The following is a 13340-nucleotide window of genomic DNA, read 5'->3' as shown; positions in this document are numbered from 1 at the left end:
GCAGAAAAATTCTCTGCTTGACCCAGGATTTTGTGATCCTCCTCCCAGGCTAGTTCAGTGGAAGGCAGATCTGCTTTGAGTATCACAAAAGAGGGAGATGGCTGTTTCCTCTTCTTTCCAGATGCTGTGATGAGGCTAGGTTTGAGGCCTTTCAGCAAACAGTAGCTTTTCCCTGAGGTGCTAGCTTCTGAGACCTTCAGACCCCAGCCTGGAGCTATTCTCAGGGTTTATGTTTACTGAATTTCAATAGATTGTCTAGGCTGCTGTAGGGAGGGGCAGCTCTGGCTCTGTTTACCTAGTGAAGAAAGCCACTTCTCTGGGGATGGACTTTTCTCTGCCTGGGCTGGGTGACTTCTCCATGGGTGCAGCTGAGCCTGGCAGGTCAGGTTAGGTTCCTGTGACCTGCTGGATGACTCTTTTGTTTTCTTCCAAGGCCTGAGTTGGAGCTAGCTGCTCAGCCAGGCCTTCGTCAGTATCAAAGATGGAGATCTCCGGTAGTGGGGGTGGGGGAGGGATGGCCTTCCCTCCTCTGCTCCCTGAGGAGTGAGGATGTCAGGGTTGTACTCATGCTGGAGTGTTGGTTCCTGGGTCGTCTCTGGTCTGCGATCTGCAGGATGAAGAAATCTGCTCCTTGTCAGTTCTTGCTGGTGTTGAATAAAATCCGCTCGCCGCTCCATCTGGTGCCTTTGTCCCAAATTCTGTTTTGTCGGTATGGCGGCTATGGCCGCTGCCACTGCCACAGCTGCAGCTGTGGCTGCTGGCAAGTGCTCAGATCTGTCTCTTTGCCTGGATTTTCCCTCACTGGCCTAACTCTCTGTACTGTGATGGCACACTTGGTGAAATGCTCTGGCCTAGGACTGTTCAGTGGAACACTAAAACTGCTTTCTATGCAAGAGCTTGTTCAGCCTCCCTCTTCTCCGCCATCTTCCTGGAACTCCTCTGTCTTTCACTTCTTTATTTAATTCCTAGGTATTTTATATTTTGTGGGGCTATTACAAAAGGAGTTGCTTTCTTGATTTCAGCCATGCCCTTCTCATTGTTGGCATACAGAAAAGCCATTGATTTTTTTTTGTCGGTTGTGGGGCTTGAACTTTGTGCTTGGGCACCGTCCCTGCATTCTTCAACTCAATGGGAGCACTCTACCACTTGAGCCACAGCACCACTTCCGGTTTTCTAGTGGTTTATTGGAGATAGGAGTCTCATGGACTTTCCTGCCCAGGCTTGCTTTGAAGCACAATCCTCAGATCTTATCCTCCTCAGTAACTAGGATTACAGGGTGAGCCACCGGTGCCTGGCTAAGCCATTGATCTTTTTAGGGTTAATTTTTGTTCTCTGCTTCTTTTCCAAAGTTTTTTATTTTTTTAATTGTGAAAATACCATACAGACGGGTTACAATTACATGTGCAATGGGCAAGATAGTGAGTACATTTCTTATCAATCATTGTTGCCTGCTCCTTTGTTTCCCTTCCCATTCCTTCCCATCTCCTCCCCTCATACTGCCGCTCCCTCCTCTGCACGCCACCCACCCCCCCCCGTCCTAATTTGTAAAGTTCGTTTTTCGATATAATGTCTTGTACATCTCATTGTTGTAATGGGTCCACCTGTAACCCTATTTAAACAGTTTGTTTTTTCCCTTCCCCTCCATAAATTATATCAGCATCAAATACAGTGAAAGCCTCCACCAGAAAGAATGACATTGCCCCATTTGTTAGGAAATGGAAAGACTTGGAAAAAAATATATTAAGTGAGGTAAGCCAGGCCCAAAGAAACATAGGTCCCATGGTTTCCCGTATTTGCAATTACTAGTATATGTCTGAAACAAGCAGAAAGTGTCAGACAAGTTGATGTTAGGCGAAATTAACCCCAACATAAAGATTCAAATGTTTTTTCTTTCTTGTGATTGTTTGTAACATATTTATAAGATGATTTCTTTGTTGCTTTGTATATACCTCCATCATGGTATAAGCCCTGCTTTCACTGTATTTGATGCTGATATAATTTGCCAAAGTTTTGAATCAGCTCGAGTAATTTGCAAGTGGAGTCTGTGGTGAATCCTAGGTGTTTTTTAAAGCCAGTATTTGAAGGTATATATGAAATCAATTGTGCTTTCGAGTTTAGTTTCTTTTATCTTAATGTATTAAAAATTTAGTTTGTGCCAAATAGATAAAAGAGAATTTATTTTTCCAATTACAAATAGATTGACTTTTAAATTTAATTTCTGTATTATTTTAAATTTTTTAGGGCATATGATAATAATGGATTTCATTGTAAAAAAATTTTTTTTTTTGGGTCCGGTCGTGGGGCCTGAACTCTGGGACTGGGTGCTGTCCCTCAGCTCTTCAGCTCAAGGCTAGCGCTCTACCACTTGAGCCACAGTGCCACTTCCGGCTTTTTTCTTTTTGCTTATGTGGTGCAGAGGAATCGAACCCAGGGCCTCATGCATGCGAGGTAAGCGCTCTACCACTGAGCCACCTTCCCAGCCCTTGTAAAAAGTTTATATGGGCCTATAAATTCTTTTGATCTGATGTGCCTTTATCCATTAATTTTTATTTCATTTGAAAAGCTAAATTATTCTAGTGGCCTGCAGTATTTTATTTCCTTTATGCATGTAAAATCCCTCCTGTTTTCATAAAGCATATCTAAACCTTCTGAAAGCAACACAAAATCAGATAAACATTTTTATACAGCATTTGTCTCCCAATTCCCACCTTCCCCCGCAAACTAAAAAAGGCAAATCATGTCTCATTGGCCAAATCTAGCCTGCTTTTTGAGTAAAGTTTTCTTGAAACACAAAAGAAATCTAATTTCATATAGATATGTTTTCCTCATTCCGTTCTTATTTCTGTCGTATTTATCTTTGAACTTCTGTCCTATTTATCTTTGAACTTCTCTTTTCTGTGCCATTGACTTTCTCCCTGCGTGCCATCCATACACACTTGCTTCAACACATCAAACCATTCATGTATGCATTGTCTTCATTCCTTCATTTAAGAGAAAAGAGGGTTGTGTGAATTTAGTAAAATCTCAACTATGAAGAAATTAGCAAGAATTACAAAGTGCTATGCCAAAGCACTAAAATAAAATATCACACGAGGATTCATTATTTTACACAGTAATATAAAATCAAGTCTAATAATGAAATTGTAAAATAAGAAAGCTAGACAAAACTCTAGAAACTGAGAAGGTATTTTGATCATATCTGGATTACCGTATTGAGGAAGTTGGAAATACAGTATACTTACATTTTCATTTGTTAAACAGCATGCCCTCAACCCCCCTCACAATATTTGTCAATACATTGTTTTATCTTTAACAAAAATTTAATTAATACGAATTAATGGTCAGTTACATAATCATTTGTTTGCAATGTAAATGGGAAAAGAGGTTCAAACACTTTGGGAAGCAGTATAGAGGTTCCTGAAGACTCCACATAGAGCTCCCCTATGACCCAACAATCCCACTTGTGGGCATTTACCCAAGTGATCACAAAAACGACTATACTAAAGCTACCAGCACAACTATGTTTATCACAGCATTATTTACCATAGCTAAGATATGAAACCAACCCAGATGCCCCTCAGTAGATGAATGGATCAAGAAAATGTGGTATATATACACAATGGAATTCTATGCCTCCATCAGAAAGAATGACATTGCCCTATTTGTTAGGGAATGGAAGGCTTGGAAAAAATTATATTAAGTGAAGTAAGCTAATGTCGAAGATACATAGTCCCATGGTTTCCCTTATTTGCAATAACTAGTGTATGTCTATGAGAAGCAGAAATGGTCAAAAGCTCTGTATGTATTACCATATAAGATGATGTTAAGTGAAATGAATCCCAAGAGAGAGACACAAGTGCTTTTTTCTTTCTTACTATTGTTTTTAATATATTTACAATATATTATGTGATTTTTGTTTCTTTTGTATGTTCTTCCTCCATGGTTTAAAACCTGTTTTCACTGCATTTGATTCCTGTACCCTGAATTTTGTATATACATTTTTTTTAATTTGGAGGGAGGAGTTGGCGAAGTGTGTAGGGAAGGGATAGTAGGGGAAATACAAAGGAAGGGGTAACAATGCTGGATAGGAAATGTACTCATTACCTTACTCATGTAATGGTAACCACTCTGTACAGTATCTTTATAATAAAATATGTGTTAAATATGTATAAATAAATTTAATTAGCTTCAGAAGAAACGTAATGAGTACTGGAACAGAGAAGAAACAAATGCAAATATGTCTCTATGTCTTAAATATGTGATTTTTTTAGACATAGTATTGAAGCCACTAAGTCAACCTATTTGAAATAATAAGTAATGCTTTCCTGACCAAATTAAGAGTTTTGAAAGATGACAGATACAAAATGTTCAAATATCAATAGATTCTCATAAGTGATATAATTACAAGAAATAATCTTTTTTTATTGTGAAAATACTGTACAGAAGGGTTACAATTACATGGGCAAGATAAGAAATAATCTTATGTATATTTAATTCAGAAATTTTTATGTACCAAATAATAAAAAGTGGATAAACAACAACAAATTGAGAGTTATGCCATGCCATGCCAGAGCCAACTATGATGCACTATGTATCTTTTTATTACAGGCGTTTGTCCTTAAGACTAAAATCTTAAGAGAAAACTCACAATCTTCTACATTGTGACCTTCAATTGAAGAGTAATTTTGTAGCATATACAAGTCATTCTTAAAGCCCTATGAGGAAAGCAGAATGAGAGGGAAGTCGAAGAGACAAGGAGATGGAGAATCAGAAAGGGAAAAAGAGACAGAGAAATAGGAAAACTCCCAGAAAAGAGACTCAGGATTATTGCAAAAGACAAAGGTGTGAATAGAAATATACAAGTATTGAACAAATCAATCTCTAAGGATCATGTTAAAAGATGAAACTTTTTGAAGAGGAAGATACTAATGAAATGTATTAGAAGACTATGCAACATGGTAGTGTGTGGACAGGAAGATAGTATACTTGAAAACTCAGAAAAATGAATGAGAGAGACAACAGTGAAAAACTGAGAAGAAGGGTAAGAAGATTAAGTACAGGTAAAATAGGAGAACCAAAACTATACAAAAAAAATTCAAATTTAAGTGGTTATCACCACCACTTATGACTACCAGTACTAGAAAAATGAGCAAAACACCGTTATTTATTGGAGTAAAAATTCCACATTACAATGTAATAAAACAATGGAAAATTACTCTAGATTTAGATCACACCTTCTGTATTCAAATTAAATATAGGAGTTTATTCATAAGAAAGCTAATTTCTCCTACTATGTTGTCTTCTATCCCTAAAGCCATGCAGAGAATTTCTATTGGGCATTAACAATATATTGTAACATTTGGGGACAAAAATGCAGCCTAGGAGCCCTGTGGCAGAGGCTAAGATGGAGAAGACCTCCACAGCCACCATGACCTTCCCCTTGGCACTGTGGTAGACAGGCAGGAAGGTGAGCCACACACTGCAGAACACCAGCATGCTGAAGGTGAGGAACTTGGCTTCATTGAAGGTGTCAGGCAGGTTCCTGGCCAGAAAAGCCACAGTGAAGCTGGCCAGGGCCAGGGAGCTCAGGTATCCCAGGAAACAGTAGAAGGCGGTGATGGAGCCCTTGTTGCACAGGATGATGATGTGGCCATGTTCAGTGTGTGTGTGTGTGTCCACAAAGGGAGGAGCAGTCCACAGCCAGAGTCCACAGAGGGTCACCTGGATGAGAGTACAGATGGGGATGATGAAGTTAGGAGCCCCTGATACCAACAGCCACCTCATGGTTCTCCCTGGAGAAATGGCCTTGAAGGCCAGGACCACAGTCACCGTTTTGGCCAACACTGTGGAAACAGCCACAGTGAAGACAAGTCCAAATGTGATCTGCTGCAGGATGCAGGTGACTGGGTTGGGACGGCCAATGAAGAGCAAGGAACAGAGGAAACAGAAGATGAGGGAGATGAGCAAGATGTAGCTGAGAGTCCGGTTATTGGCCTTGACAATGGCAGTGTCTTGGTGTTTCACAAATATTCCCAAAACAGCAGCAGTTAGCATAGAGAAGCAGAGAGCCATGCAGGCCAGAGCCATGCCCAAAGGATCTCCAAAAGCCAGGAAACTTTCATCTCTCAGGAGGCACTGATTTCTCTGTGTGTTAGCATACTGATGATCTGCACATTTCACACAGTGGTCCATCTCTGAAAAACAGTGTAAGCTATCATTAGTTCTTATTTTGAACTTCTTTTACTTCAAAGAAATTAGGAAATTATTCCCTTAGATGTAATTATAACATGTCATTATTAAATATTAATGCACTTTATATCTTTTCTAAATCATAACCTCCTCCCATTTCCATGTTCTTCTTTATTCAGACTTTTTCATTCAACTCCTTTTTCCCTCAGTCATTAACATATGTATTGATAATGTGCACTTTGGGGCATTCTCCTCTCCTAACAACAATTTCCTACACTTCTGAACATTTATTAACCGTTTGAACTGTGCCCTTTTGTGCAATTCCATTTGAAAATTGTAAATAATGTGGGTTACACTTAGTTACACTTCTTTATACAACATTAATTTTATCCCAGTTGCACATTCTTGAATTCATCTCAACCTATTTTTCTCTCCAACTCATCTGTAAAGCAGTACGAACAGAGAAACCGCACTTGGGCACTTTATAGTCATGCTCATTTCTTAAAGTGAATCTACCTTCCTGAATACTTCTCTGTTCCATGAACAGTTCTGGGCAGAGAGAAATAAAGATGTGCAAGATCTATGTTTCCTGTGTGAATAAAATTAAAAATTTAAGGTGAGCACTGTCCTGATAAGACATGTTTAGTTTCATATTAGGGTTTGCACTTTGTCTTACCCTAGTAATAAGAGGGATTTCTGGAGCTAAGTTTGCCTGCTGTAGAGAAGAAAATATTACTGAAATATGCAATTCAAGCCCATGATCTATCATATTTCATCTAACAGTCCACAACTTGTCAAAATTAAAATATTAACAGAGAAAAGGAAAAAGTGCTCTGCAATCATAATGCCCAAGTTTTGCATTGACTTGTTTGGTTGAAGGAGCCTGAGGAGAGATGAAAAAATTTCTTCTGAAGTCTCAGACTTACCTGTGTCGTTAGCAATCTCATTTTGTGGGCAAGGGGTACAATCAAAGCAACAGGCAGCCTTTCCCTCCAGAGGGGATTTCCTGAATCCTGGACCACATGTCTCACTGCAGACAGAGTGAAGAGTCTGAGGAAAATCAGGTATGTGTCTGTAACTCTTCAAACTTTCATAGCCAAAACTCCAAAAATCCATGATTTGTAAAGAATTGGTTGTTAAGCATAATGTTTTTAGGTAGGAAAGTGCAATTAATTGAATTGTTACAGATTCCATATCCCATGATTCCCAAAGACTTATGTGCTACAACTTGATTACTAGCCTGTTGAACTATTCAGCAGTATGCGATCTTGAAAGGATTGTACCATATGGCAAGGAAGTACATTTGATTGTACAGTCCTATGGAACTTGGTGAATTCATGTCATTATATTTTGTCTGCCTCTCATCTGGGACAAGGGGGAAAGCCTGGAGGAAGACCTTACTTTTATAAGCTCAATATATTTTCCTCTTAGTTTTGCAGTGGTCATGAAGCATGAATCTTGATACAGGTGCCTTCAGTGACTCCTTTCACCAAAGATGCCTAAATAACAGATGAACTAACCATTCTACAGAAGAAACACAATAAAGATCTCCACCGTATGAAGTGATTCATCAGATAGGTTATCACAGAGTAGGAATCCCACTAGAAAACTACTATTTTTGGATTTATGACAATGTTCTGAATGAAGAAGTAGGAACACATTTAATTTTTTTAGTTCTGATCCTGGGGCTTGAAGTCAAGATCTAGGCACTGACCTTGAGCACATTTTGCTCAAAATTATCATTCCATTACTTGAGTCACAGCTCTACTTCCAGATTTTTGGTGGTTCATTGGAGATACCATTCTCACAGGCTTTCCTTGTTGGGCTGACCTTAAACAACGATACTGAAGTCTCAGCTATCTGAGTAGCTAGGTGTAAATTTAAAGGATGACTTTGCTTATTTGTGTGTCCTTAAAATTACTAGGATTAGATCCAACTCACCCGTATAGTACCAATGGCCCATTCTACCATTTCTTCAGATAAAGACAGTTGGTTACCATGGAGAGCATATGGAGAAAACTTTCCTACTTTCACCTCAAGTTCAAGACCTTCTGGAAAATTCCAAATGTTCAGAATGTCATACTCTGGCTCCAGTTTCCTATTATCATCCAAAATCACTTGCTGCCCAACAGAATTGTGAAACTGGATGTTCCTCAGATAATGGACCAGCTGAAGAGAAACATCATATTATGAAATACATCCAGGGTTCAGTCAGAAAATCTGAACTAAGAAAAGTTCCTGATTGCATTTAATCTCTGACTCTGAATTTGAGACTAGTACAGACCCCTAATGAAGTAAGTGTCTGCGAAAAAAAGTCTGTGGAGGAATAAAAGTAATCTTTCTGAATCCTGGTCTCTAAGAAAAGGAATACATGTCTTTGTTCAAGAGAAACCAACACAATATAGTCACGAATGAGACAATTCTCAGTTGCATAGTTAGAGTTTATCACAAACTCTATTTTTATTAATGTCTATAGTTGGAGATTGCTCAATTTTTATTACGAAAGTTGAATGAAATTAGATCACATATGATAAATATGGAAAACTCTGTCCAGCAGGTTATCTTTTGCTATTCCTGAAGAAATATATAGGGAAAAATCTAATTTAGTTAAAAAAACATTAGCTATGGGCATGTTGTGGTTATTTATAAGTAAATGAATTTATAAATCAAGTACTGGTTACTCATACCTGTAATCCCAGTTACTCAGCAGGCTGAGATATGAGTATCACCATTTGAAGCCAAACTGGGCTGAAAAGTTTGTGAGACTTGCAAAACCACCTGAAACCTTCAATTTCATAGAATAACACACCTTCTAGGAAGTGCCTCTACTCATAGTGTGTGCTATCCACATAGATGTAATTACCTGTGCAGAGGAAGGCAGTGTCCCTTTTCCATTTCCCACTGTTTGAACTTCTGTTTGTTGAAGAAGAATCTCATGGAGAGCCTGGGCCACAGCATACACAGCATTGTATATATTGTAACTGTGTCCAGACATAGTCATGTCAAAAACACGCCCAGGCAACAAATCCAAAGAGGCATCATGGGGACAGTTGTCCCATGTTACACAGTCAGACTGAGGATTTGAGCAATTAAAAGACAGAAACCATATCCTAGCAAGAAAAATGTCTTCTGGGTATTTGGAAGGATTAACTGCCTTGACAAAATCTGTGAATCCAGAAATATCTACACGATGTTGTGAGAAAATAAGGGGTACATGCAATGAGCCTAGCATGAAATATCTCCTTTTCATGGTGAAATCCCACTGTGAGTTCATGATACAAACTTTGCCTTTTATTAAAAGTTGCTCAATGCACACGATTAAAGGTATTAGTGAATCATTTTCACCATGTATTATGAGGACATTTGCTGAAGATTTATTTATATCATTATAAACTGCCATGGATTGTAGTACATGTGATATTGATTGGCTTGAGATCACTAGCTCATAGGCTACACAAATTCTGTTCTTGGCCATCTCTTCATTCAGTTCAGCCAGAACCCACAAACCATTCTCATCTTGTAAGTTCAACAGTCCCACCCAGTTCCACCCAAAGTGAAGCAGTAAGGAGACCATGGCATTGGCTATTGATGTGTCCTTTGGAGCCATCTGATAGAGAGCAGGAAACTTGTGATGGTCATTCAGGGCATGAGAAAAAGGCCCAAAGGTAATCTAAAGGGAAAGGAAATTGGGTGCTTTATGAATTAGAGGATTGCCATTCCATCAAAATTTGAGTTCTGATGTATGTGAAGAAGCAGTTGAAGTAGGTGGAAGGTCGATTTCATTTTAGTTTTTGAAAAAATAATTTGTTTTTGAGTAGTTGTATAACATATAAATTGTAAAATATCTCTTGATATTTTCCACTAATTCCGTAAACTCCTTCCATCTATATCAACCCCACCCACTCCCTGGCTTTCCTAATTTCATTTTCACATATATAGGTTGCATATTCTGTGTTTTCCCACCCATCTATTCCCTATTCCTCTCATGTTTTTTGTCAGCACCTACCCTTCTCAGATATCCTTCAGTTTTCTGATGTTTATTTTTGTACTGTCAGTAGATAAGAAAAGTCACAGCATGGAGTTCCACCTGTATGTAAACCATGCTTTAGTGAAGTATATATATGAGACTATGTGTGTGTTCCATATTTTTTCATATTACATGTTCATATTTTAGATCTAGTTCTCACATATGAGAGAACACATTACACCTTTCTCAATCTGAGCCTGACTTCATTCAAGATAATATCTTTGTGTGTGTGTGTGTGTGTGTGTGTGTGTATGAGTGTGCAAATATATGCCAGTAGAGGGGCACAAACTCATGTCCTTATGCACTTTGTTTGATTTTTCTCTCAAGACTGGTCTACCACTTGAACCAACTTGTTGGTCTACCAGCTTGTTGCTGGTTAATTGCATATAGAAGTTTCCTGAATAGCTAGAATTACTGGTGTGGGCCATTAGTACTCTGCTCAACATTTTCACACTGGCAAGTCATTTTCCATTTACTCATTCTTTTAAAGGAGATTATTGATAAGCTTTGCAACAATAAGTTACTTGTCTGCTCTAACTCTTCCATATCCTTTCCCAAAGATAGTGGGATATGTATCTATATCTCTATATATCTTTGAGTACTTATTCTTTGATATCACAAAATTTGGTAGGATTATAAATCCAGTCTCTCCCTATAATTCTCTTCTAACACCTGAAATTACACCAAACTAGACATTTTTTAATAACTTTTGACACCATCATACTCACCTGTGGAATTCTATAGAGTCCCAGCAATGTTCCAATATGGTCAGATGTTAATCCTAATGGTCCTGTAAGTACTGCTGTAGACCTGCTGTCTCTCCTACAGGAGTAGTTTGGGATCTTGTACTTCCCAAAGAGCCAAATGAAGGGATTCTTAAACATTGTCCAAGTTCTGAATTGAACATCATAGACGTCAAATCCCAGAGTCCAGTTACTTAAAATATCAGGGTTTTTGTTGATCTCCTCAATAGCAAAAGCCAAAGCCAACACAAACTGATAATTCTTGAAGACAGACCTGCATAATTAGCATAGACATATAGGAGGATTATATAAAAAGTTATGACTTTGGTATAGTAAATACTTGCTTCCTTGCCAATGAACTGTTTAAAATATTACCCCAATTGGAATGGAATATGAATGTAGTGTGTTATGGTTGTATAGAGAATTAGATGAAGACATGAAGGGAATTTGTCATGAATAACATTCTGAAACTCATTTAAGCAGAGAGAGAGCTTGTTTCCCCTCCAACCTGCATCACAGCCAAAATTTTTTGGAGTAGATTTTTATGAGATAGGAAATATTTTGTTGCCTTTATCTTAGGGCAACTTGCTACACCTGTGTGAAAAAGAAATCTTTCATTTTCAGTCACCCAGTTTTTGTTATATGTTTATATGGCAGATCAGGATAACTAATGAATGTTCAATTTAAGAGCAACTTTCAGAAGCAAAGTGTTAAGTTGTGAAATATTCTATAGCAAGCTCTGCTCATAGACCCAACATATTGAACAGCTCTTCCTGCAATAACCAGCAGAACAAGAGCTCTAATATCAGGCAAGGGAATTTTATTTTTATTTATGTAACAAAACAAAAGGGATGCATCCAATTCCAAGGAATTCATTATAGAGAGAAACCCACAACATGAGGGTTGAGGAGACAATTGTGAACAGGCTTTACATTCAAATCCCAGTTCCAAGGCCACCATGGTTAAATGCAGTGATCACTACTCTCTTCTCAGTTTGCTTAGAGTGAAAAAAATGAAAAGGAGCCAATAGATAAAAATAAAGAAGATCAAAGTAATTTTCATTTTTTTCTGTGGGTCTTTGTGTGTGTGTGTGTGCATGTGTTCATGTGCCTCGATGTACTTGCATGTATCCTAAAGAAATTAGTGAAATTAACTATCATTATTTAAATGTAAACAATAAAGGCACATTTGAAATATTAATGAAAGGAATATGTTGGTCAACATGTACTGTAGGTATGAAATGGTCATAAAGAAAGCCTATAATATTTATGAAGTATTCTAAACAGAAAAGAATAGTGAGTTTGAGGAAAATCTAATTAAACACACATATATTTATGAATAAACTGAAAGCAAGAATGAAGATGTGTAGAAAATATTTCTTAAAATTTGACAACAGTATTTTGACAATAATATTTTGAAGAAAATTTAGATAAGAATATAATGTAATAGACATAAGCATGAAAGGATAATCAGAGTTTTGACCACAACATCTATAGCAAGGTGTCTTATGATGAAGTACTCACACTTGAATTGTACATACAGGAAAGGTATAATAGAAATGGGGCCCATATCATATAGGTGTGCAACCATTTTCCTAAGAGCTTACTCTTCAGCATCATCTATATGTCAGGAGAACATGGCAGGAGATCGTTATAATACTGAAGAAAAAAATTATTCCTGGAAAGGTGGCTCAGTGATAGAATGCTTGCCTTGCATGCATGAGGCACTGAGTTCAATTTATCAGCACCACATAAGCAGAAAAAAGCCAGAAGTGGGGCTGTGGCCCAAATGGTATAGTGCTATCCTTAGCTGAAGAGCTGAGGAACATCACCCAGGCCCAGAGTTCAGGACTCATGACTGGAAAAAAAATTATCCACTAAGATTATTGTATCTAGCAAAGATACCCGTTAGAAATGTAGGAAGTATAAAGATGTTCCCTGAGAAGCACAGGTAAGGGATTGTATCTCCACTAGACCTTTATCACAAGAAATACTAAAGTAAGTCATCCCATAACAAAAAAATTAAAAAAATATATAAGAATGTATACCCTGTATCTTCTGAACGCAATAAAATTTGAGTGGAACAGCAACACGAATCACAGAAAATACTCGCTCAGGAAAGTAAACAATTCATTGCATAGTCTTCAGTAGGTTTTGAAGTGATAAAAGAAATTTAATTGTTTTTGGGACTCAATGCAAAAGAATACATAAAATATCAACTATGGCACACAATAAGGCAGTTCTCAGAGGACAGTTCATGTCTGTAAGTGCTTATATCAACAAATTAGAAAGGGGCTGGGAAGGTGGCTCAGTGGTAGAGCGCTTGCCTTGCATGCTCAAGGCCCTGGGTTCGATTCCTCAGCACCACATAAGCAAAAAGCA

The 13340-nt window shown here is 37.9% G+C and overlaps 1 protein-coding gene across 1 annotated transcript in view; it reads right to left on the bottom strand.

Moving 5' to 3' along the window:
* Positions 1–5277: 5277 nt before the first annotated feature.
* LOC105990261 (vomeronasal type-2 receptor 116-like) overlaps positions 5278–13340 on the bottom strand; it is a 56845-nt gene continuing 48782 nt past the window's right edge. The window contains exons 3-7 of the mRNA XM_013022622.1: positions 10945–11233; positions 9053–9859; positions 8131–8358; positions 7116–7239; positions 5278–6194 (exon numbers count right to left, since the gene is read on the bottom strand). Of these exons, the coding sequence (XP_012878076.1) occupies positions 5278–6194; positions 7116–7239; positions 8131–8358; positions 9053–9859; positions 10945–11233 (2365 nt within the window). The remainder of the gene's footprint in view (positions 6195–7115; positions 7240–8130; positions 8359–9052; positions 9860–10944; positions 11234–13340) is intronic.

This window comes from Dipodomys ordii, unplaced genomic scaffold, assembly GCF_000151885.1.
Source record: "Dipodomys ordii isolate 6190 unplaced genomic scaffold, Dord_2.0 Scaffold64, whole genome shotgun sequence".
Lineage (NCBI taxonomy): Eukaryota > Metazoa > Chordata > Mammalia > Rodentia > Heteromyidae > Dipodomys > Dipodomys ordii.
The sequence above is the reverse complement of the archived record's forward strand: the minus strand, read 5'-3'. Positions and strand labels throughout refer to the sequence as shown.